The sequence below is a fragment of the Nicotiana tabacum genome, chromosome 22 (assembly GCF_000715075.1).
Source record: "Nicotiana tabacum cultivar K326 chromosome 22, ASM71507v2, whole genome shotgun sequence".
Lineage (NCBI taxonomy): Eukaryota > Viridiplantae > Streptophyta > Magnoliopsida > Solanales > Solanaceae > Nicotiana > Nicotiana tabacum.
The window spans coordinates 84,973,217-84,999,871 of record NC_134101.1 but is presented as its reverse complement, the minus strand read 5'-3'; the positions used below and the strand labels follow the sequence as shown (position 1 = coordinate 84,999,871).

General features: G+C 38.4%; 1 protein-coding gene and 1 pseudogene across 4 annotated transcripts; one reads left to right on the top strand and one right to left on the bottom strand.

The window, feature by feature from the left end:
* Positions 1 to 11,045: 11,045 nt before the first annotated feature.
* Positions 11,046 to 20,573, top strand: LOC107831243 (tRNA (guanine(26)-N(2))-dimethyltransferase 1). Of its 4 annotated transcripts, none has more exons than XM_016658994.2 (14): positions 11,046 to 11,409; positions 14,147 to 14,440; positions 14,561 to 14,648; positions 15,158 to 15,279; positions 15,489 to 15,628; positions 15,707 to 15,779; positions 16,013 to 16,101; positions 16,192 to 16,297; positions 17,218 to 17,430; positions 17,706 to 17,900; positions 18,311 to 18,388; positions 19,260 to 19,380; positions 19,822 to 19,897; positions 20,343 to 20,573. In XM_016658994.2, exons 1-13 carry the CDS (start codon positions 11,269 to 11,271, stop codon positions 19,857 to 19,859), a joined length of 1,698 nt encoding a protein of 565 aa, XP_016514480.2. In that variant the 5' UTR covers positions 11,046 to 11,268; the 3' UTR covers positions 19,860 to 19,897; positions 20,343 to 20,573. The 4 variants fall into 4 exon arrangements, with proteins under 4 accessions (XP_016514480.2, XP_016514478.2, XP_016514482.2 ...); XM_016658996.2 differs by having other exon boundaries at positions 11,115 to 11,409; positions 20,398 to 20,573; XM_016658993.2 differs by having other exon boundaries at positions 11,115 to 11,409; positions 20,156 to 20,573.
* Positions 20,574 to 22,102: 1,529 nt separating this feature from the next.
* The window catches only part of LOC107826906 (UDP-arabinopyranose mutase 1-like), a 33,017-nt pseudogene continuing 28,464 nt past the window's right edge, over positions 22,103 to 26,655 (bottom strand).

Sequence of the window (26,655 nt, the reverse complement as noted above, 5' to 3'; positions counted from 1 at the left end):
TTGGATACCGTTCCTCGAGGAGTGGAACATGAAACGTGAGTATGCAGCAGGTTTATACCTTACTTTCTTTTCTTTTTCCCGGCTTTATATTTTTCATTGGTCTAACCCCTTTACGATGGTACAACCGCTACTTGGTTTCCTAGTAGGGTCCTAGACCTCGAGGGCTGGGTCCAAAACTGGCCTCTGCCTCCTCTTACTCGTAGCATTGCTGGCGAGATCTGGCCAAGGGTCGATAGGAGGCCAAAAACCATGGTTTTGCTTCTGTTATGGGATACTTACCTCGATTTCATATAGGTCTTGGAGATGCAATTGATTTGCGGCCGGCCCCGGTTGATGAAGTGGAGGTTCCGAAGCCTTCTAAAGAAAGAAAAAGAAGAAGAAAGTCATCTGAAAATACCCCAAAGCCAAAGAAGAGCGTGTCTCGAAGGCCTAAGGCCGATATAGCAGCATTATCTCCGGAAACGGTCCAATGCCTTCGGGATCAGGAGGCAGAAGAAGATGATGACTGTCTGCTAGTAACCTGTGAAAGAAAAAATGCCGATTCTTCGAAGCCCATCGAGCCGGTGGCGATTGATGAGGCTTATTCCAGAGCCGAATAAATCTCCGAAGGAAGTTCAAACAAAGTCCCCGAACCATCGACTAGAAAGATGGTACCTCGCCTAGGAGATCATTTGGAGGGCGAGGCTGAACGACCTGATCCCGAGCCTCTTCAAATAAAAGAGAATGCCCCGAATGGATCACTTAGGGTAATCAACCTGAATGATTCACCTCCTGGCCCAGAGTTCTCCGAGGGACAAATCCAAGATGCTCAGAATATGAGGTCTTATGAAGTGGAAGCAAGCCATGAAGGGCATGGCATCTTTTGAGAATGTCTCACAAGACTTGAAGATGGCCCTGACCCTGATGTTTCTTTCATTTTTGATGAGGCTCGTAGACTCTTTAAACAAGTGAGTTTTCTATTTTTTATGCATGCGCCTTTGTTTTAGATGTTCTGAATCTATCTTTCCTCCTTTTTCATGAAGGTTGTGGTGCTCCATAAAAGGGAATTTTCCAAGTCCCGAGACGATCTTGCTCGATGTGAGGCTGAGCTTAAGAAAACTTTGGAGAAGAGGGACGTCATCAAAGCCCTCTATGCTAAGAAAAAGATGGAGATCTACGATCTACAAGTTGAGTTGACGCAGGCATGCCAAGGTCGAGCCGAGTATGTTGAGAAGGTAATACAACTCTTGAATGTCTGTTACATACCTGTTTATTTTGGCGATTGACACTTTTAATTTCACAGTTTCATTAGATGGCCGACTTGGAGGTGCAGCTTGGGGAGGAGCTTAAGATGAAAGAAGCTGAGACATTGGGGTGGAGGCAGGGTATGGACAATCTCGCCTCTGAGAAGGAAACTCTAAGAGAGCAACTTGCTTCACTCGAGCGCCAGCTTCGAGGTATGAAGGAGGAGATCCTAGCTCAGGGCCTCAAAATCGAGGAGCTTAAAGTTAGATCTGCTACTGAGCTGGCCAAGGCCAAATCTGATGCTGAGGCAATCATGACTTCATATCGAGCCGATGCCGAAACAGCTAATATTTGGGGCAAAGGAGATCTCTTCTGCGGCGGAGGCTAAGTTATCAAGTACTCTTGAACATACCAGGCGACAATCCCAGAGGATAACCCTCGAGGAGGTACATACTCACAGCTTCGATCTTTTAGCCGATATTGCACCGGCGAAGATTTTGAAAGAAGAGGCTGCCGTTATGCTCCCCAATGAGGATGTTTCAGCTAGTGGCTCTAAGAGTGAAGGAGATAGAGATGAAGTCCCCAAGGAGATGTTTCAGCTAGTGGCTCTAAGAGTGAAGGAGATAGAGATGAAGTCCCCAAGGATGATGCTCTCGAAGATGCGACTCCTAAAGATGCAGCTACCAAAGATGTGACCCCGAAGTAGTTTTAGGTTACTTTATTTTGTTTCTTTGTAAGCCTCCCTTGTGTAAATATTTCCTGTAATCATCTTTTGGAAATACGAGGGGAATTTTTTATCTCGCTTTTGGTTTGTGCTGGATTTAACATTGCCTTTATTTATGCAAGACTTCATTTGAATGATTAGTCCGAGGATTGGTTTGAGGTTTGGGGTATTATAAACCCTTAGATCTTCATCGATAGATATAATAATCTCTGAGTTAAGTTTAAATTGATCCGATGTGAGCTCGGGATATTGTGAACCATGAGTCCGGATCGAAATGAGAGTGGAATCTCGAACTATAAGTTTTTGTCCCTTAAGCCTTTCAAAGTTGGACCTTGGGCTCTTATATATCGGCCCTTAGGATCTTTTTAAAATTGGCCCTTAGGCTCTTTAAGTTGGGCTGTTTCGGCCTTTTAAAATGGCTATGAAATTTTTCCCTCATTTCAGCTAAAAGACTTGGCGAAAATTCAGTTATGCCAAAGCATGTGTTTTTTTGTACCCGTTGGTTTTTTTAAAAGGTTTGGCGTATCGGACCCTTATTGATTATTTGCTTGTGTAAACATAATTGGATCCCTCTTGAGGTATTTTCGAAGGTCGTTGTTATCGAAGCCATTGGATTAATCGAGGGCTGGATTTATTAAGGCCCTAAGATTTTTCGGGGGCTGAATTTATCGAAGCCCTTCATATTCTGCTTTTGCCGAGGATAGCCTAATTTAACCGGTTTTTCAATAGTTGAAGGCCTTTAATTTATAGCGGAAGTCAGATGTCTTTGAGCCACATTATTTTGGATGTAGCCTTTATATGACCGTAGTCTTTAGTGTGGTCGTAGCCTTCGGGTACGTCACTTGGACTTGTTTCCCGATAACTTTTCCGAATTTGTTCAGAAAGTTAATCCTTGAGTATATTGTCCTTGGCTTTTGTTTTGAGGGGGTTCCTCTTGATGTCTTATGAGTCCAAGTTTTCAATGAATCGGATGTATTGGCTGTCAATGACAGTCCCTGAGTATTTCGGGGTGTTTTGGCCCTTGAGCCGCTTCCCATAGGATTGTAAGTGTAGAGCTCGGTAAACTTCTTTGAGATACAAAGTATTTTTGATATACCCAGAAATTTTCTTTAAATAGTTGATACATGCGTACATGTTTTGCCGTTGGGGCTCAACTAATCTATATGGATACAGTTCATTTTACCATTTGGCCCATTACAAAGTTCTCCTATCGAGGCCCTCTTCGACGTGAAGTATCTTTCTCAAAAACATAACCTCTAAGGGTGTTGTCCCCCAATATTCGAGGTTGATTGAAAAGATGCCTTAAATACTAGTTGAACATTCCTTAGGTACCACATAATTGTTGTCTCGTTAAAAACCTTGCCGGTAAAGCCCATTTGGGACAAAATCCGGTCTAAGGGAAAAAGAGCGCAATGCATGCTTTAAAACCTAGGGCCTTTGTATAGAAAATGATGCCTCCGAGATCGTATGTCGTCGATCCAAAATCTGTAATGAGTTATCTTTAAACCAAAATGGACAAAAGGATAAAATCGTACCTTAGTTGTAGTATCGAGGGTGATTTTTCGTAGAACTAAGTCACCGACTCCGAAATGTCCGGGGTTGATCCTTTGTTTTTGCGCGACCATTCGAACAAGTGTTGTTTCTCGTTCTTCATCTGCCCTCGAGGTATAAGGCAAAGGCGGGCTCTATAGATATCGTTATAATTCTCCTGACATCCCGGGGTCCATGCAAAGACCTTTTCCTTTTTGAGCGAAGAGAAAAACTGGTGACATCGATCTGACGACCTTGAAATGAATTGACCCAAGGTAGCCATTTGATTGTTAACCTTTGCACGAACTCTACGCTATCTTTGATCGTGATACCCCCAATAGCCTTGATTTCGGTGTTTCGATTTCATGTCGCGGCGTTGAGGGACTTACATGTGCCAACCCTGAAGGCACATTCATCCGAGCTAAGCTTCGTGTTGTATTTCCTCAGGATCACAAATATTTCCTGTAAATAAATCAAATTGTCCTTTGCGCACAGGGACTCTTCATTAATTAACACATGCTTTACTTCAGACTGGGTCTCCTCTTTTGCTTTACCGGCTTAAATCTGGGATCGACACTGAGTCGATGGGTAGTTATCTCCGATAGGATCCCTGTCATATCTAAGTGGGACCAAGCAAAGCAATTGATGTTATTGATAAGAAATTGAATGAGGCTTTTCATTAGTTCGGGTGTTAACCCCGTCCCCAGGTATACCTTTCGTTCCGGAAGATGCTCGATCAATATAGCCTGCTCGAGTTCTTCGATCGTGGACTTTGTCGCGTCCGATTCCTCGGGGGCAATGAAGGCTCGGGGCGAGGAAATCTTCTTCTTCGTCATTGACCACCTGTTTGTCGATCACCTGTCCCTCGGGCTCAACCAAGGTCATGGGCTGTGATTGCTATTTGGCGGCCTGTTTGTCCTTTGACTTCTCTGATGTAGAGGTTGTCGATAGAGATGCCAGGTCGTGTACTGCAAACATCTTCTTAGCTGTATGCTGCTCTCCATATACTATTTTAACACCACCCTTTGTTGGGAACTTCATCATTTGTTGAAGGGTTGATGGAACTGCTCTCATGCTATGGATCCACGACCTTCCAAGTAAAGCATTATACCTCATATCTCCTTCGATGACATGGAACTTGGTGTCTGGTATGGTTCCGGCCACGTTGACTGGAAGGATGATTTCCCCTTTGTCATTTTGCTTTCCATGTTGAATTCATTGAAGACGCGAGAGGTAGGTATGATCTGGTCAAGCAGCCCGAGCTGCTCCACGACCTTTGATCTGATAATATTTGTCGAGCTACCTGAATCCATGAGAACATGTTTAACTTGAATTTTATTTAAAAGGATAGAAATTACCAGTGCATCATTGTGAGGCTGAGATAAGGCCTTGGTATCTTCCTCGCTGAATGTGAGGGTGCCTTCGGGCATGTAGTCCCGAGTCCGTTTCTCCCTTGTGATGGAAACCTTGGTACGTTTGAATATAGGTCCCTGTGGGACGTCGACTCCTCCAATAATCATGTGAATGACATGTTGAGGTTCTTTGGGCTCATTCTTCTTATTTGCATCCCTTTCTCGGAAATGGATCTTGGCCCGGTCGCTGAGAAATTCACGAAGATGCCCTTCGTTGAACAACCGGGCTACCTCTTCTTTGAGCTGCCTGCAATCTTCGGTCATATGCCCATGAGTACCATGATATTTTCACATCAAGTTGGGGTTCCTCTGAGAAGGATCGGTCTTATAGGCTTATGCCATCTAGTATCTCTAATTTTCCAATAGCTGAGACGATCCCCAAGGCATCGATGCTGAAGTTGTATTTCGATAATCGGGGTGCCTTTATGGGTCCCTAGTGCCTATCAAACCAGGTTTTGCTCATGAGTCCCCAGGAACTTTGACCTCGATCCGTTCTTCAATCATTCCGAGGTATGTTACACCATGAAATGTTCCTTCGATCCTCGACGTATGGATGATATCTTTCCTTATTCCATCTTGACCCCCTGTCTGCATTTCCTGACTCCCTTGCTAGTATCCTGCTTGGATAAATTGATCCTGAGGGGACTCCCAAATGGTTATCCTCGACCCTAATTTTTTATTGGTACCTGTTATGCACATCCGTCCAAGTCACATCGAGATACTCGACCAAGTTCTGTTTCAGCTGCTTCGAAGCTATCGAACTTCATTCATTTAGCCCCTGAGTGAAGGCTTATACGGCCCAATCATCAGAGACTGGTGGTAACTCCATTCGTTCTGATTGAAAACGGGATACAAACTCCCTCATAATCTCATTCTCCCTTTGCTTTATTTTGAATACATCAGACTTTCTTGTTGCAACTTTTATGGCACCGACATGTGCCTTCATAAATGAGTCTGCCAACATGGAAAACGAATCGATAGAGTTCGGGGGTAGGTTATGGTACCAAATCATGGCACCTTTAGACAGAGTTTCCCCAAACTTTTTTAGCAAAATAGATTCAGTCTCATCGTCTTCCAAATCATTCCCTTTTATGCCACAAGTGTATGTGGTGATGTGCTCGTTGGGATTAGTGGATCTGTTGTATTTCGGGATATCTGGCATCCGAAACTTCTTCGGGATGGGCTTCGAAGCCGCACTCTGGGAGAATGGTTTTTTCACAAACTTCTTCGAGTAGTCCTTATAAAATTGGAGGTGCTCCCGGTATTTGATCGACCCTTGAATTGTATGTCTCCACCTTTTTGTCATTTTCTTTAATCTTCTTTTCTCCGGTCTCAATCCTTTTGGCAAGCTCTTCGGGCATTTTCATAATTGTGGGGTCAGTCCCTGAGCCACTTTCATCGGGCCTCTCTAGCGCTGGTTCAACACGCCGCGTGTTCACTGGTTCGGCTGTATTTGGAGTTTGATTCTGACTCTGAAGTTGAGCGATGGCGACTTGATGGGCTTGCAACTTTTCGAATATCACCTGGAGGCTGACTCCTCCTTCCATTCCTCGTGTTCTTTGGCTGTCGGGTTGGGCCTCCCTATGCGCATTCCTTACGGGGTATGTGCCTGCATCCGTATTTAGAGCATTATGCGAACTGATATCAACTGGCTCCATATTTGGCACTCCCTTAGGGTTTATGGGTGGTAAACCAACACCTATGCCACCATTTTCTCCAAGACTTTTGTCCTTGTGAATAGGTGTATATGCGTGCTAGACATGTTTAAGCCTGAAATCAAAGAATCTTTGATAAGAAAAAGTGTGAAAAATAACGTGTGTTATCAAAAAACTAGCACTAAAATAAGCACTACTATCTTTATCCCCACGGTGGGCGCCAAACTGTTTACCTCGAAAAATGGGAGTAACAATTAAATATGATTTGTGGTTTTAAAGATATGTGATTTATTCTAATACTAGTGAATATACAAATAATATTAAGTTTAAGTAAGAAGAATTGATGAACCAAACCAGTGTTGCTAAAGCAATAAGGACCTCGAGCTCAATTTTCTTGGGGACATCGAGGTGAGCTAAGAGCAATGAAGTATGAACAATAAAGTAAAAACAATAAAGCTGAAGAACAATTGTTGAGCACGGTAAATAAGAAAAGCAGAGTAGAATATTCTATTGTAGTGAATAATGTGTCTTACAAATGATTGGGGTCCCCTTTATATAGGAGGGTAAAACCCCAATATAATACACTCCTAATTGTGATAAAGAATTCTATTGTCACAGGTGTATAACAATCTAGTACGGATCTGTATCATTTCGTACAAATCTTATCCTTTAATTCATGCTCTGATCCACGTGTCCTTGAGAAACTCCTGCTCTTTCTTGAGTGCCTTCGATATTGTACTGCCCTCGATGTAGGTTGCTCCAGGCCTTTGATTTGCTCCCTCAAAGTATGTATCCTTCAGCCGGGTCCAACCCCCACTGCGAGTCACACGGACTCGAACTCATAGTCCCGATTTAAGACTTCAAAATCGGGCTCCTCAATTTTGACCATATACAATTTAAAGTCTTGATTCCAAATGCTCTTATTGTTGATAATCTATGAGGATGCTTGAAAATGAGTATGAAATATAAAATGTGATCATCATGTCAAGAAAGAAAACTACACTTGTGGTCAATAGTGCCAATAAAATGAAAGGATGTGTCAAAGATTATGAAATGGGCCGTAATTCCTTTATATAATAAATGTTTTGGGAGTGTCGTTAGTCACCGAGGAAGGGTAGGTTGAAATAACTTAACCCAAAAACTACACATGTCGGTATATGAGTGATTGAGGGATAACTATTCCCCTTAATTGGGATTGGGTTAATGTGTTGAGATTTTTTCCCTTAATTGGGATGAGATGATTGCTACCGGAATGTGATGTAGACCCACACGACATTGTGGTGAGACGGCTTAGCCAATCGGGCCGAGATCGAACGCCATGCCGCACATGTGGTGGTATTGTGATTGGATGTCTCGGGGTGAGATGACTTAGCTGATCGGACCGAGATCGGACTCCATGCTAAAAGCACGGTGGTGTATCGGTACTAAAGATCCCCCAATTTAAAAATATCGATGTTTACTTGAAAAATTATTGTTCTCTTAACTTGATGCTCTAATATTGTTTGAGGCTCTCATTGATTCCATGTTTCCTTGTACTGTTACTCGATTCATTGAGAGGGTGTTTAGTCTTACATACTAATATTATTCTACATGTACTAACACCCCTTTTGTCAGGGGCGCTGCATCTTTAATGGATGCAGGTGGTTCCTCAGCAGGCGACATCGATCAGTGATAGCGTATACCCTCTTCTCAGCTGACTTGGTGAGCCCCACTTCATATCGGGGTCTTGTATCTTTTGTCTCTTATATATATTGTTTTGAGGTAAAGTCGGGGCCCTGTTGCCGGCACCATCACAATACTCTTTTGTATCAGATAGAGGCTCCATAGACATAGTGTGGTTGTATCGTGATTTTAAAAATTAAACTAGAAATGTTGTAGATATATCACATGTTTCCACTTCTAAACTATGAATATATAATGTATTTTGTGAATTATAAATGAAGTAACTAATGACAATGAAATTCGTGTTATTTATGAAATCCTCTCATTGTTCAATGAATGGTATGCACCTTCACTTGATTCATAGGTTAATTCGGGTAGGAGGCATCAAGTAGGCTTGCTTGACTGAGATATCTCAGTTGAGCGCCGGTCGCGCTCCCCAAGTTCGGGGCGTGATAATAATCTTGTATATAGTGTTAGATACACCTATGGGTCTAATTTTTTTTAGATTATTAGCATTAGGGATTTTTGGGATTAGGCAAAGAAAGATATCATTGATATCATTTGGGATCCATTTTTGAATGCTTCTTGACATAAATGAATCACTAATTGCCCCACAGTATCCCAGTATTTTTGAAAGAAGAAAGGGCGCATGCCGTCAGGTACATGCGCTTTATAAGGTTTAAAAGAAAAGCATACCTTAGTAATTTCAGCAGTAGTGATGGGGTTGTCTAGAGAGGAGAGGTCAATATGATTAAAACTTTTAGGTCCATTTTCAGTGCTATTCCAGTTCGAATTGTTATGGGATGTAGTAAAAGCATTCTTGAAATAGTGATAACTATGATCCAAAATGGTTGGGTCATCTATCCAAGAGTTGTTATCATCCTTAAATTAGAAGATTTTTTTTTCTTTTCCTGTTGGTAGCTATAATTTGAAAGAATTTTGTGTTAGCGTCTCCGTCATTTAATCAATAAATTCTAGACCGTAGTTTCCAGTAGTCTTCTTCGAGTTTTAGAATATTATTGTAATCGAGTTTTAGGGAGATTCCCAATTGTTGGAGGTAAGAACTAGTGGGATACGAGGGAGATAGTTGAATGCCCTCGAACCTAGCAAGGATATGTTTTTTGTTTCTGAAGATGTCACCGAATACTTTTTTTTTCTAGGCTAGAACTTTGTCTCTAAAGATTGGGGTGGCACTGGTGAAAGAGTTATTTGACCAGCTACTTGCTACTATATTATGGAAGTTAGGGTGACCATACCAAATTGGTTCAAGACGGAAAGGCTTTAGGTATTGATGACTTTGTTTAGGAATGAGATTGACTAACAATTATTATGGTCCGAGTGAGTTTTAAGTAAATAAATAATTGATGCATTTGAATAAAACTGGATCCACTATTCATTGGCAAATACCTTGTCAAGACGTTCGTATACTATTTGTTGTTTGTAGTCCGTGATGAGAATAATTTGTGCAACCTGTTGATGCAATGGCAATTCAACACATAGTCTAGCATAACGTCCTATCGGGATAGCCGATGTGCATGCATCAATTCTCATTAGTCTTCCTATTGAATTTCCAATTTTTTGTAGTATAATTTCATCATAAAATTCAGTTGGTATGTGTGGGAGACGGAGCTATACTACTGTCAGTGTCTGTTTGGCTTCCGTTGCAACAAAATTTGATTTCCATCTTTGGTATGATAGAAAGTGGCCAAATATAAACCATGGTCCATTTTGTAGGGCAGATGTCATGCTTTCATGTTTTTGGAATTTTGCAACAAAATAATCTGCTCCTAAATCAATTAGGGAAAAGATTTGATTCACTTTGCACGGTTCTTGGACTTTCATTTTTATTATTTGATGGAAAATTGTTTTGCCTTGTAGTTTGATAATTATTGAAAACTTTTATGGTTGGTATATGCAATTTAGATCCTCCTTGGGAAGCGCAACCTTTTTTTCTCTGATAGTCAAGTCAACCCAGTCTCCTGGGTATTTGCTATTGCCTTGTTTGGTGCGCTATCTAGCGCGAACGGGGCTGGGTTTATTTCAATGTCAATCCCTTCTTCCCCTACTAGTAGTTTATTTTTGAACGTATGTAGAAGATTACCATGCTGGGTAAGATTCAATATCTGGAGGTTTTGGGGAAATTGTGGACATCTCCATCTCCATCTCCATCTCCGTGTCTGATGTAGACATGCAACAGGTGTTTAGAGAGCTTCGGGGAGGGGGAGGGGGAGGGGGGGATTGCAATAGAGTTTTTTTTAGATAGAAGGCGGAGTTTCTCCTCTAAAGTTTGTATTACTCTTAATATCAAATAATAATAAGATATATCTTCAGCTACTTAACCTTTACTGTACAACTTCCTAATAAACTAAAATTCCTACTCTTAATTCAACTCGTTCACGAGAGAAAACCATACACATATTCTTATTCTGCTACTTTTCTAATTGACATTCAAAGTATTATTTGCTGGAATATTTCATAACGACATACCGAAATTGCTTAGTTTTAATCATGTGAAATGATATATTGAAAATATTATTAAAGAAAAAGTTAAAATAAAAAATTGATGTGTTCCAAATTACTAAAAATAGAATAATTTCGTTGATAATAATTTTATTACTTGAATACTCTATTGGATGATTGTGGTGAAAATGAGTAATTTGTTAGGCAATTTAATATGAATACTTTGTTTCGATGTTCATTTTTGTCAAAAAGAAACAACTCAACTTATAATTTCAAAATTAAAATCCGAAATATTCTAACCGATTTATTCAAAATCGAACTTAAAAAATCAAATCCAATCCGAGATTATTTCAATTGAATTTGGATTATCACCTCTTCAATCAGAAAATAAAAAATTCAAATGGAAATTTTTATATTCAATTTGAACTAAAGGACCATGTTGAACTTACCCAAACAAAAGGTACCATTTCTACATTTTCTCTTTTTCTTCATAGAGTGAGAGTGGAAGTAGGGGTTTAAGGTTCTTGAAGGTAAGTTGTTCGCCCTGCGTATACCGATTCTCCCTTCAAGTTTTTTAAAACAGAAAAATCCCAATCCATCAATGGACAAGGAGAAAACAGGGGATGACGAGAAGCAGCAGAAAGACACTTCCTTTGACCTCAATGATTACACCATCATCAAAGAAGGAGAAGCTGAGATTCTTATGCATTCCAAAAATCAAGTCTTTTACAACAAAACCCAGGTCTTTTTTTAGAACTTTTAATTCAAGATTTTAAATGCGTAAAATACAATAGCTGGACCTATTACTTATTTGTTATTGTGGGGTGCGAAATTGGTAAAAATAAGTACTTCCTCCGTCTCATCACTGTGAAAATTGTGGTTTAAAACAAGTCACAGACATGTGTGGTTATAAATATAAATAGTCTCGTTAAGTGTAACATGCGGAGTTTAAAGTTAATTATTTCTAAATGAAGAAATGTATCACATACAAAGAAAAAGGAAAGTGCTTCACATAAATTGGGATAGAAAGAGTATGTGTAAATTTTTTTTTTAACTATATATGTGGAGGTCAAAGGGAAGGTAGTAAGTTTGGGCATATACTCTGATTAACACTTGCATCAGCCGATGCTATTGTAGTAGCACTTTCTCAGTTTCAATTTATGTTACATAGATTGACTCGGCTAAGAGAAAGAAAGGAAGACTTTTAAAATTGGTGGTCTTAAACATATCATAACCTTTGTGCGGATGTAAAAGCTTCTCATTACGGGTAAAATGAGAAGGTCATGTCAAAGTGTTTTAAGATATAAAAATGTGTCATTGTTTATGGAACGGATGGAGTATAAGTACATTTGTGGTTTCACAAGAAAAAGGATGTGCTTGTGTGATTTCTTCCCATTATCAATTTGACGACATGATCATTGAATTGTCATTGCCTTTAAGTCAGAGCCAGATGTACGATTTAAGTTTGATGGGTTCAACCTTTAGGTTTTTATCAATGAACCCATTACACTTTAGAAATTATGGGTTCAAAAATTTAATGATTTTTCACATATGTATCTATAATCCGTGCGGAAAATACTGTTTTGGTTGAACCCGTAGATGATATGCTTCATCCGCCACTGCTTTGAGCTTGAGTTAAGATGAAAGATATTGCTGAAGTTCAAATCTTTTCATCAAATTAAGAGGTCGGGCATTGAGTACCACTCTGGGATTCAAACTGGCAGAATAGCCAAGCAATTAAATTATTTTAAATTGTTTTGTGATTTTCTGTTGCAAGAATAAGACATTGTGTTTAGTCTATAGCTGCAATTATTCTTGGTTATAGCCTTCCAGGTTAGCATTAGAGATTCAGGGAAATCCTCACTGCTGTGTCTTCTCTAGCCGAGAACCAACAATACATTTGTGGGCATTTTTTGTGACCTTTGTAAGTAGCTTATAGCTGGCGAGGTGACTATTGCAATCATCATGTCATATAGTTGCTTGATGTTTTGCCAAAGAGGTCATTACTTATGCGTAGTGGTGGCAAATGGTTAAAAGAAAACAGTTATCCACCCATATTATCCAGTTAAAAATGGGTTGGATAATGAACTCTTTTAAAACAGGTCAAATATGGATAAGAACTATATTATCCATTTAGAAAATGGATAACTAATGGGTTTAGCTTTTACGTTTATAAGCCTCAAATTGGGGTTCCTCAAGTTTAGGAGACTAGGAATTCTACCAAAAGTGATCATGTTCAAGAAGCTATGGATAGTATGGATATCCATATTATCCGCTGGTTAACCCATTTTTTATCATTGTTAAAGATGAGTCGGGTCAGATAATTTATCCGTTTTTTGCATAACCTGTTTTCGACCCGCTCGTCTGCCACCCCTACTTGTGCATAGCTTCTTCTGTTTCTTTTGTTGTACTAGGTGGACGGCATTCCAATCTCGTTATGGGTATTATTAAAAGATTTATGGGCGCTTATCTATGAATACCTGCCCTTTGACCTCATACCTGTTTTGACAATTGAGATTGTGAAAGTATACTTCTTATTGAAAGTGGTTATAACATATAAGAAACTTTTTGTATATTGAGAAGTCTCAAGTGAGAGATATAATGTATGGCACTAGAAGTTGCAACATCTACGACATTGAATAGCTGCTCTTGTGGTGTAACATATGAGATGGTGAGAGATTTGGGAGAGAGGGTGACTTTCTATTTTTCCAATGGACTCTCTGGCATCACATTCTTCAGGAGAGAGAGGTCAATTCACATAGAGGCCACATGCACAAAAAGGTCATTCAAGCACACTCTTCTGAACCAAGGGCGGAGTATTTAATACACTGAGGATGAACATGATCGTTTGCCCTACATTGTCACTGTTAAAAATATTTACATTCACTTGCAACGTTATTATAAGTAAATTCTTATCAATAACGGAGGACAAAGATTTTAATCATTCTTTTAGGGCACGACATGGGAAGTGTGGTTTTGGTGGTACAGAAGCAAGAGCATGGTTAAGTTGTGATAGTGTTTTTGGATTTCTTTTAATGGCTGTGGTATTTGGGCCGGATGGTTTGCACCTTGACTAATCCACCAGTCAGCTTGTCACAAGCTCCGATATAGGAGAAAGCTACCCAATAACAATGAAGGAGCAAATGGACTAGTGTTGAAGTTATGAGTGTTGTAAATAGGATTTGAACCTGAGATTTCAAGGTTGTTACTCCTATGCCTAAGTAACCCGGCCATCTCCTTGGGCATTAAGTGAATCTATTACATAAGTTGTGGTATTTATTTGGTAATAGAGAAAATGCATGTAATTACTTTTCTGTTTTTGTGTTTACTGATATACAATTGCATCTTAAGGAGTATGTATCCTTTTTACTTTTTAATTTACGCTGGAACCTTCAAGGATTGTGGTAGCCATCATAATGCAGCTCATCTTTTTCACTTTGGGATATCACGATCTGATAGTTTAAATCTATTAACACCAGGTGAATAATAGAGATATGTCTATTGCTGTTTTGAGGACCTTTATATCACAGCGCAAGCTGGAGCATGAATCAATGTTGGACAGACGAGTGAAGACTGGCCCTAAAGTACCAGATGAATCAGTTTCTGAAATGGAACCTCCAGCTGATTCTGTGCACTATAATGGAAAATTCAATGATGGATATGAACTCTTGGAAGAGATGTCCTCGGATGAACCATGTAGCATCTCAGGGGCGCCGACCAGAAATCTACGGGAAAAAGATCGAGAAGAGCTGAAGCCAGCACGAGTTCTTGAGGTTTTTGGTCACTTTCTGTTGATTGTTAACGGCTTACTGGTTATTCAATCTGTCTTCAGTAAGACTTAAAAGCAGAAATTTACAATGATTAAGATTTGTTTTTTCAATTTTATTTAACAGGCTCTTTCAGCTTCTGGATTGAGGGCTTTAAGATATGCACGTGAAGTAGAAGGAATTGGTCAAGTTGTGGCCCTTGACAATGATAAAGGTGATTCCATCGAATTAGCAAGTCTTGTTGCACCTTGCCCTCATTCCTTAACCAAGGGAAAGAAAATATGAGGAAAAGGGAGAGAAGCTATGGCACTGTTGGATTAAAGAAATAGGAGAATGTTATACATAAAAAGCAAAGAGAATTAAGAATGTTTCAGTAGAATAGTTTCACAAGGTTTAGCTTAAGTCTGAGCATCTGATTAGAATAAATGCTTATTATGTAGTCAGACATGTGTGTGAACTTCTTCATTTGATGCTAAGTACTGGTTTGTTAACTTGGGTGGGTCGAACAAAGTGGATTCCTAAAATTTTATTTATTTATGAGAGGATCTTTATCTTGCGAAAAAAGTTTTCAGAGCATCTTATGTAGTCAGTAAATGATAGATCTTGTTAAACTTGTCCACAAACTAATATATGTATAAAACGAGATATCAAGAGTTCAGATTTTGCAAATATAAAGGTGTGTTCTGTCACCATTTGAGATTGTCACGTTTCTTCCCTTTGCAGTCTCTGTTGAAGCTTGCAGGAGAAACATAAGATTCAATGGTCCTGTGGCATGCTCAAAGCTGGAGTCCCACCTTGCGGATGCTCGAGTTTATATGCTTACCCATCCCAAAGAATTTGATGTGGTAGGATTATAACATAAGCTATTGAATTTTTACATTCTTCAATGGAAATGACCTTTTATGTAGAGGTGCATCTAGTAGTTGCCCGTAATGAGCAACATTACTTAGGATAATTTCTAGTTCCCAGTTAGTTATATCTTCAAAAAGAAGCTTGACTAATTCATCTACACAAATGAACTATCATTCTTATATTTCTGCTTACTGTATTGCAGGTTGATCTTGATCCTTATGGATCACCATCTCTGTTCTTGGATTCTGCTGTTCAATCAGTTGTAGACGGGGGAATATTAATGTGTACTGCTACTGATTTGGCAGTGCTATGTGGGGGAAATGGAGAAGTATGCTATTCCAAGTAACCAACATATTTCTCCTTGCTTCTGGCATTATCTAACTTTATTCATCATTGAACAAATCTTACTTGTGCAACTAGATATGGCTCCTATCCTTTGAGAGGGAAATATTGCCATGAAATGGCTTTGCGGATCCTTCTTGCCTGCATCGAGGTACTTGCTTTGTGGAAGCTTTCGTGTCTATTCCTTATCATTATCTTTTCAATATAGGATATTGAAGTTACTCCAACAGGGAGGAAAAACCTGGCACTTAAGCATGTACTTAATTAGTAGTATTCTCGTTTTTGTTTCTCTATTTTTAAAAGTGAATAACAATTTTGTACCATTATTATTTTCAATTCATCTGATTAAGTTTTATTTCATTGTTATTTCTAATTTCACATCAGAGCCATGCAAATCGGTACAAAAGATATATTGTTCCAGTATTATCTGTTCAGATGGACTTCTATGTACGTGTTTTTGTTCGTATCTATAGGTACGAGTTTCTCCATTATACTTTAGCTGCTAGCCCATATTGCATAGGTTTCTGTCAGGGTATTTAAAGAGTTCAATTCATTGTGTACAGTTCAGCAAGTGCTATGAAGAATACTCCTCTGAAGCTCTCATATGTCTATCAGTGCACTGGTTGTGATTCTTTCCATCTTCAGCCAGTCGGAAGAACTATCGCAAAGGTTTGCATCCAATTCAAATCTCTGCTGTATCTTCTTTGTACAACTGCCTGTGCTGGACTGAGCAGCTCATACTCAAACATTGGCCTAGATACATAGGTGATATAGTTGAAAGAAGTTCCTAAAGATGTAGATCCCTGAAACTTCATGGTATTGTTCATTGTTACCATGAGTTATTAGCTCAAATTCATCTGCTGATTGTGCTGACATTGGCTTTAGTAGGTCAGAAAGGAAATTTCTCTGTAGTGCGTTAGTTTACAAGCAGAATTGCTATAATTCTTCGATGCATTTTCTGTCATTATCTTTTCTATCCATTACTTAAAATTTTGTTTCAATGAATACATATCACGACCAACTAAAACCTGCAGTCTGCTCACCCCTAAACTCTTGTTACTTTTTGATGTATTAGCAGAAGAGGAGAAGGGTGAAAGGAGAAAGAATGGAGAGAAATTGAAGAGAAAAGAGAGGTTAATTCATAAATCAAATTAAGTAGTATTATTCAAAACCGTCAAACAAAGTAGATGAATCATGAAAATCCTATTTTTTTCCTTTGACGGACTTGAATAGTACTTGACTTGATTTATGAATTGACCTTGTTTGAAAGTCCTATCATAGGAAAGAGAATGCTGTACATATTAGAACTGTTTAAACAATTAAAACTGCTTACCTGCTTTGTTTCTTGGTCTATTGTGAAGATTAAGAATAATGGTTCCTTCGGCGGAATGATAGTTCGTCTGCTAGTTGAGAGAAAGTTGTAGGAAACCTCGAGACAGTTACACATGCAGTGGAGAAGGCATCTCCTTTTTTCTTTAGATCATGGGTTCTGTTCATACTACATAGAATTTGTTAATAAGTAGTCCTCATGAGATATTTTTTTACACTTTAGTGGATACTCTCATTTATATTGAATTCAGCTTCTTTAGGATAACAGCCTCAGATACCACCCCGGATTTGGCCCAGCTGTTCCTCAAGAGTGCAGTGATTGTGGAAAAAAATTCAATATGGGTGGACCGATATGGTCTGCGCCCATCCATGATCAAGAATGGGTAGCTGCCATACTTGCTGATGTGAAATCAATGAAGGAACAGTATCCAGCTTATGATCGAATCTGTGCTGTGCTGACAGCAATTTCAGAGGTGTGGTTTGCCTATAATTGATCGTCACTTCTGTTTTTTAAACTTTTATTTTCTGTTTTCATATATACCCTGATTATAGTGACGACATTACTTTTTATGCTGTTATGCTCATTGTACAAAATCTTTGAGGAAAGCAGTGGTTCCTGGTGACCACTTGTTTATAGCAGGCCATATTGATGGAGAAACACTTTCAATGGTTATCTTGGGGGAGGGGAGCTTCTGATCTGCTTGACTTCTTATTGGATTCTTAAATAGTGAAGTGTGATTTTTTGCAGGAATTACCTGATATTCCTCTGTTTCTGAGTTTGCACAATATCTCCGCAACACTGAAATGCACTTCTCCCTCAGCAATTATCTTTCGCTCTGCTGTAATCAATGCTGGATATCGCATATCGGGGACTCATGTGAATCCTTTGGGATTGAAAACAGATGCTCCTATGCATACCATTTGGGATATCATGCGCTGCTGGGTAACTGTACCTTGTTTGCTTGTTTCCGTCAGCTCTGTTTCTTGCCTTAAAAATAGGAAAGAAAAAAAAAAGTAGAGATGGGAACCCTTCTTTTTGTTTTTGTTTAGAGGGTTGCCAGACTATGTAATGCCAAGCACCATCTTTGAGTTTGGTTTCTTCTCTTGATGAATGAAATACTTGTTAAAAAAAAATTAGGGAGAAAAGAGAAAATAACAAACAAAAGAAAAAGTAGCCCTGAACAATAAAGGAGAAGTAACTCCTAACACTTCATTGCAACTTATAGTTTCTGCATAGTAATTTGAGTTGTGTCAGATTGTTTCTCTTGTAGAGCCTAATCTGATAATTGTATGGGCAACCATTTGCTTGTTCTCCATGTTATAGTGGAAGAATTAATAAAATTCGATGTGCAGGTCAAAAATCATCCTGTGAAAGCTCAACCATCTAACCAGGCTGGAAGTATGATTCTTGCTAAGGAACCTGTTCTGCAGGTGAATTTTGGCCTTTTGTTTCCCTAGCTATTTACTGCTACCGTGCCAGAACGCTTATGCTTTATCTTTTTTTCCACTGTTGTTTTGTGCTTTGTAGTAGGAAAGTCTCGTATCCTAGGTTGTTGAATTTGTAAAATATATACTATTCCAAAGCTAGTTAGGAGCATAAAATAAAGACCAAGTTTTGTATTCTCATTCTTCAACTGTTCTGGTCAAGTTTGTTGACTCACTGAAGTCTCCTATGACTTCTGTTTCACTAGAATTCAAATGTTAGGCCATCATGTGAGTGCGGCATTAACAAGAATTCAAATGTTAGGCCATCATTTGAGTGCGACATTAACAAGAATTCAAATGTTAGGCCATCATCTGAGTGCGGCATTACAAGAATTCAATTGTTAGGCCATCATCTGAGTGCGGCACTAACAAGAATTCAAATGTTAGACCATCATCTGAGTGCGGCATTACAAAAATTCAAATGTTAGGCCACCATCTGAGTGCAGCATTACAAGAATTCAAATGTTAGGCCATCATCTGAGTGCGACTAACAAGAATTGCTTCCTCATTCTTTCAAACTCGTTACAAAGTTATGATGATTCTAATTAAGTTTGAATTTCTTTAATGTCAAACTTGCTGTCATATATTCATATCAGTGAGGTCAAATGGATTCAGGTAAATAACAACATATGCATTAAGAAACTTAGCAATGTCCATAGCCATACAAATATGCGTACACCTATTTACACTTGTCTACTTGTGTTGTAGCTCACTTTGTTCTTTAGTTCACTGTATCTTTAGATTCTTCGGAACACGTCAGCTGATATGTCCTCTTTTGGTCTTACATCTGGAACTTGTTGCTTCATGTTCATTTCAGGCTAATTTTGCTCGGGCTGTTGCATCCTTTAGCAAGGCACAGGCTAAGAAGGTTGCTCGTTTCCTTCCTAATCCCGAAAAGCATTGGGGCCCAAAACTCAGGGCAGGTCGCAAGATTACTGGTAAGCATGTGCCTCTTTTGGGTACCAAAGCAGTACGTGCATTTAGCACCCTTAAGGTTACTGATGAGCCTGCAGCCAAGCGTAAGAAAACTGAAGATCTTGATTCCAATAGCGGAGATACTCTTTATTAAGGGGTGTCATCTGACACCGCTTCATGAAAAGAAAAAAATGAAAAAAATAATAAGTATACATACAATAGCTTGAAACTGCTTGAAAATAATATGATGTAACTATCAATTTTAGACTGAAAACAAAACCTTAAAACCACCAAAAGTCCCAGGTCCAACCCTCTTACAAGACAAATCGCGACAATAGTCCGACACTACTTGTGCAAAATCTTGCGTCTGCCACTGCCTGGTTCATAAATTATATCTTGGCCAAACTGGTCTTGTGCCCGCTTTTTATCCTCTCATAATCTGTTTCTTCTGCATTTCCTTGCAGAGAGGATTGTGAAAATGCTTGTAGGACTTGGGAGGTAGATATTTCATTTGTGTCGGTTTTTTGAATCTTAAAGGAGGTAGGCCATTTCTTTTTTCACTTTCCCTTTATTACCTTTTATCTTAGTTTTGATATTACTCCGATTTAATAAGTTCTTTGTGTAACATGTTGTTTCTTGTTCTCCATTCGTTTTCTTAGAAAAAAAAAAAGAAATTAGTACTACTATGTAAAAACATTAGCCTAATGTCATACTGTCAATAGTTGTTATGACTTTATCCATGTTATCTCAAGCTGTAAAGCTGCACTAAGTCACTTACTGTTGTTTCCAACAAAACAGAGAGAAGGTAGATTATGGAGTGGAGTTTCTCTTTTTCTGCATCTAAATGCTGGATTTTGATTAGTGGTATTGCGAAGTCAGTGATTACAGCTCAAGGATTTTCAAAGTTGATAATTGAAAAATAAAAAATTGCTGCACCCTTCATTGTACCTGTAAAATGGTATAAATAAGTTGTTTCTTGCTGTAGGTGGTATTCTTCTGGAACTAATGCTTCTAAAGATTTGTTGTCCCCTTGATTGCAGCCTCGCTAAACATGAGTTACAAATTATTAGATATTTCGAAGCTTAAAACAGGATCTGCTCCTGCTCGTAGTATTTTAGAAATGACATGATTGTATAAAAAGCTTTTATACCATCAGGTGATTATAAACTCTAGAGGTGGATTTTGATAAATAAAATAGCCTTCCTATATTTCACAAGCACTATGCCATGTTTTTTCCCCACTTGTACTTTGTTCCAAAGCGACAAACAATAAAATTATTTTTATTCCATAACATATCTTGTTTCTTTGAGCCGAGGGTCTATCGGAAACAGCCTCTCTACCTTCACAAGGTAGGGGTAAGGTCTGCGTACGTGCGTACGCACTACCTTTCCTAGACTCCTCTTGTGAAAATAGACTAGGTTTGTTGTTATAAGCCATGACATATCCTCATCCAATAATACATCACACTAAAATAGAGAGGGAAACCAGTCGTCAGAATTACTTATTTATGTGACACAAACAGTTAACAGAACCATACCATAACTATTTGTAGATCAATTATATTTTGAAATAACTTTTCAATTGCTATCCCACCAGAATTGTGATTAGAGGTAATCCACAACTTTCTTGTCAACTAGAATGCTTTTGTGAGAACATCGGGATTGATTGGTGGGTCCGAACCAAAAATTGCATTCGCAATAGTGATGACTCCTGGATTTTGACTACGGAGTCCAGCAAATACAACAGCTTTAGTCTTTCCCACATTAAATTGAAAATGAATGGGATCTATTGTGAAAACGAATACATCTCCAGAATTTGAATTGGTCGTCAATTTCTCATAAACAAATTGTGGATTGCGCTTCTGCGTTACCAAGTCATCAACAGATAAATTTATACACTAGAATATTACTGAAGTTTCCTTCAACAACTACAAAGACCAACCCTTATTTACCCAAGCAGGTTGAGATTAAGATTTGAAACTTCCCAAGGGAAAAAGAAGAAGAGAGAGATCGTAACTCACTAGATGTAGGCTGAGATGCCTTATAGATCTGCAATGATTCAATCTAAATCTTCATTGATATCAGAAATTACTGAAATTGATTTCCTTGTTAAGTTTGAAAATTATCAGATCAACCACTTGATTTATTAAACTACTCTATTAAACTTAATATCAATTAAACCGATGACTACGTTGTTCTGCTCGTGAGAGGACAATTCACATCTCCAACATGACAACCTGAAAATTCTTTCATCGGAAAATTAATTTTATGCAAATAGGGTAAAATTGATTTTTTTGGCTATATATGAGCTGTTGAATCATCTTGACATGACAAGAAGAAAAATTCAAGTATTATAGTGAAGGGAGGTTAAAGTTGCTTTAGGTCATACATTCCCAACTATGACATCCTAATTTTTTTTCGAATTACCTTGTAAATTTTCGGTTTCGCCACTACCTCCACCGTAAGCTTTCTATGGCATGAATCCGGGTTAATTAAGTTTTGGACACATGATGGATTAAAAAAAATAATAGCAAAATAGAAGTATAGATCTCATTCTCATAACAAGTTCAAGAAAAAAAAAAAACTAGAAAATCTAGGGTAAACCAGAATACAAGCCCTACATTGTGGCTCTTAGCAGTCTACTAAAAACCAATGGAGGAGGATCACATCTACTAATATCATCCCCTTATTCATTTTGACTAAACCTAGAACTGAAATACAACTATAAAACTAAATAAATTGAAGACTATTTATACTTCAAACTAAGTGTAGCAATTAATGAGTGAAATTTTCTTTTGGAAGTTCCATTGGGAATTTTGGAAGAACCTTTAGAAGCTGGGTTAAGCTCGTCCCAAGCTTCAATCCAAGTGATCATCGCATCTGAAAGCTTCAGGAAATAGGGATCTATTTTCCCGAGCTTTTCCTTGACAAGTCTTGAAAGTTCAACATAGCATTTTTGGACAGAAGTAGATTCCTTGGAGAGGGTTAATGTCTGAAAAAATGGAATGATGTCTGTTGTTCCTCCTGTATTTGTAAACTAATGATTATGGAAATTAAAACGTTAGATTATTAACGTAAATATAAATGATATAAATGAAAATTCGAGCCCACTGAATTCACAGTGTTTCCTTAAGGAATTTAATCCCCTCCTAGTACCCAAGGTTATGGATTATTTTCTCCCAGGATAGAACGAATTACACACTGGTGTAGCGGTACTTCAAACACCAATGTTTCAGCGAACACAAAGTTCGGCAGCAAATCACACTTACTGTTGCTTTCTTAGTAGTTTAAAACAATGCAGAACAAGGGAGGAGAAGTCAGAAATTCGTATGGAAAATCTGAGAGGAAGGAGTGCAAAGTATAGCTAACGTTGAGTTTTCGGTGAAGAGAAGATTAAATGCTCTCAAGTTTTCAGTGTGTCTTCAACAGGCTGCTTGCACCCTCTATTTATAGTGCAATAAGCTGTTAAAAATGGACCCGCTGCCACTCATGAAGTGGAGCACTTAGCCATGGTGGACAGAGCACCAGGCTGTTTACTAATGGAGCAATCAATATGGCAATGGTGGCTGGAGCACTACTCATGGTGGAATGAGCACTTGCTCATTAATATTCACGGATTGGAAAACATCCGTTACAAACACGGATAATATTACGTTAATATTCACTATTAACAAATAAATTTGGTCCAAAAAATTAATCAATCAATCGATCATTTGACCAAATCCAAATCCGAAGCTGTAGCCGAAGCCGAGCCGAGCGAGCGAGCAACGACGACAGCGCGAGGCTTGCCTTCTTCTTAACTCTTTAAGAGCTACATGAAGTGCCTTTGTATATAAACCCACCAAACTCCTTTTCCTCTACCAATGAGGGACTGTCTCATTAAAAAGAGAGGGAAACTTAAAATTTTACTCAAAATTTTCATTTCCCTCCATTTTCCATTCATCCTCTTTTTAATACCTTTCTATATTAAAAAGAAACTCAACAATCCCCCACATGAATGGGGAATGGCTATATCACGGAAGTATGCATGAAAAACTTGTGTGATTTGCAAGCAAGGATTAATTGCATCTGGATAAGTAGGTTTCCCTTTGAACTTTCCGTAGTGAACTTATGTCGGATATACTCGGTCAATCGGTAGATTTGATATCTTTGAACCGTCGAACTTTAGTGTATACCTAGACAACCATAAGTCACACAATCAACCCTTAACCGTCTTTGGTTCTCATTGTTGTGTTTGTTTCAGCTATGAACACCGCCTGGTTTCATAAGTGCGTAGAGAATTGGCCTTGCAAAATTCTCCTTGAAGCGGCTAACACTTCACACTTATATAGGTGATTTCTAAACGTGTCATCCCTTAGATACACTATTTGATATACCCCGTATAAAATTTAGAAATCATTAAAAAGCCTTCATGCTTTATCCTTGGTACTGAACATTGTCTCATCATGAGAATGGACCAAAATTTTTGTTGACAATGTTGAACCGTCATTAATGACTTTGTTTGATCTCCTTGAACCTAGATCTTGGGATCTCCAATTTTCTAGGTAGAGTTACCGCCACAATGACTTGTTCTCGGCCATAGTCCCATTCCCCTCGATGATTTCTCAACTACCTCTCTAGTTAGGCCTTTTGTAAGTGGATCCGACACATTATCATTTGACCTTACATAGTCAATCGTGATAATTCCTCTAGAGAGTATTTGCCCAGCCCTTCCAATTGCTGCTTGGCTATCACAATGTATGCATATTGGTGCCAACGGTTTGTGCCAAAATGGAATGTCTTCCAAGAAATTCCGGAGCCATTCAGCTTCTTCACCGGCTTTATCTAAGGCTATGAACTCAGCCTCCATTGTAGAGCGGACAATACATGTTTGTTTGGACGACTTCCAAGATACCTCTCCTCCACCAATAGTGAATACATATCCACTTGTGGACTTCGAATCAGTTGAACCGGTGATCCAATTTGCATTACAATATCCTTCAATCACCACAGGATATTTACTGTAGTGCAAATCAAAGTTTTGGGTATGTTCTAAGTATCCCAAAACTCGTTTCATTGCCATCCAATGAGATTGACCTAGATTGCTCGTGTATCAACTTAGTTTACTTATAGCACAAGCTATATCTGGTTGTGTACAAATTATGATGTACATTAAGCATCCCAACACACGAGCATAATCCAATTGTGATATGCTTTGGCCTTTATTCTTTGCTAGTGCAAGATTTACGTTAATTAGAGTCTTTGCAACTTTAAAGCCCAAGTGCTTGAATTTTTCAAGTACTGTCTTAATATAATGAGATTGTGACAATGCCAGACCTTGAGGAGTCTTTTGGATCTTAATCCCCAGAATTAAATCCGCAATTCCCAAGTCCTTCATATCAAACTTGCTAGTTAGCATACGCTTAGTAGTATTTATGTTGGCAATGTTATTACTCATTATCAGCATATCATCCACATATAGGCAAACAATGACTATGTGATTTGGAACATTTTTAATGTACACACATTTATCACATTCATTTATCTTAAAACCATTTGACAACATTGTTTGGTCAAATTTCGTTTGCCATTGTTTGGGTGCTTGTTTAGTCCGTAAAGGGACTTAACAAGTCTACATACCTTATTTTCTTTACCTGGAACCACAAACCCTTCAGGTTGTTCCATGTAAATTTCTTCCTCCAACTCTCCATTTAAGAAGGCCGTTTTAACATCCATTTGATGAATTTCAAGACCATACACTGCAGCTAATGCTACTAACATCCGTATGGACGTAATCCTTGTAACTGGGGAGTATGTATCAAAGTAGTCAAGACCTTCTCGTTGTCTATACCCTTTAACAACAAGTCTTGCCTTAAATTTATCAATAGTGCCATCATCTTTCATTTTTCTCTTAAAAATCCATTTAGAACCCAAAGGTTTATTTCCAGGAGGAAGATCAACCAATTCCCATGTATGGTTGTTCAAAATGGATTCTATTTCACTATTGACTGCCTCTTTCCAGAACAATGATTCCGAAGAAGGCATAGCTTCTTTAAATGTTCGAGGCTCATTTTCCAATAAGAAAGTCACAAAATCTGGTCCAAACGAAGTAGACGTTCTTTGACGTTTATTGCGTCTTGGATCCCCCTGATTAAATGTACTTTCTTTTGTTTCTTCCCGAGGTCGTTTAGATCCTTCACCAATCGACTCGCATTCCTTTTTATACAGATATATATATTCAAAGAACTCAGCATTATCTGATTCTATAACCGTATTGTTATGAATGCCGGGATTTTCTGATTTATGAACCAGAAATCGATATGCTTTACTATTGGTCGCATATCCAATGAAAACGCAATCAACTGTTTTCGGTCCTATTTTTACCCTTTTGGGTTTAGGAACTTGCACTTTTGCTAAACACCCTCACACTTTAAAATAATTTAAGTTGGGCTTCCTTCCTTTCCATTTTTCATATGGAATGGATTGTGTTTTGCTATGGGGTACTCGATTTAGTATTCGGTTAGCCATAAGAACGGTTTCCCCCCACAAGTTCTGTGGCAAACCAGAACTTATCAACAATGCGTTCATCATCTCCTTTAATGAACGATTCTTTCTTTCCGCAATCTCATTGGATTGGGGCGTGTAAGGGGCTGATGTTTGATGAATAATTCCATATTCTAAACATATTTGTTCAAAAGGAGATTCATATTCACCACCCCTATCACTTCTTATCATTTTGATTTTCTTGTTAAGTTGCATTTTAACTTCATTTTTGTATTGCTTGAATGCGTCTATTGCTTCATCTTTACTATTAAGTAAGTAAACATAGCAATATCGGGTACTATCGTCAATAAAAGTTATGAATTACTTCTTTCCACCGCGAGATGGTATTGATTTCATGTCACAAATATCTGTGTGAATTAAGTCTAAAGAATTTGAATTCCTTTCAACCGACTTGTAAGGATGTTTAACATACTTAGATTCCACACATATTTGACATTTTGATTTTTCGCATTCAAACGTAGGCAATACTTCCAAGTTAATCATTGTTCGCAAGGTTTTATAATTGACATGACCCAAACGTACATGCCATAAATCATTTGACTCAAGTAAGTAAGAAGAAGCTGAAGTTTTATTATTAGTTTCAACAACTATTACATTCAGCTTGAAAAGACCCTCAGTAAGGTAACCTTTTCCTACAAACATTTCATTCTTACTAATCACTACCTTGTCAGATACAAAAACGCACTTGAAACCGTGCTTTACAAGAAGTCCAGTAGAGACTAAGTTCTTCCTAATCTCGGGAACATGAAGGATGTT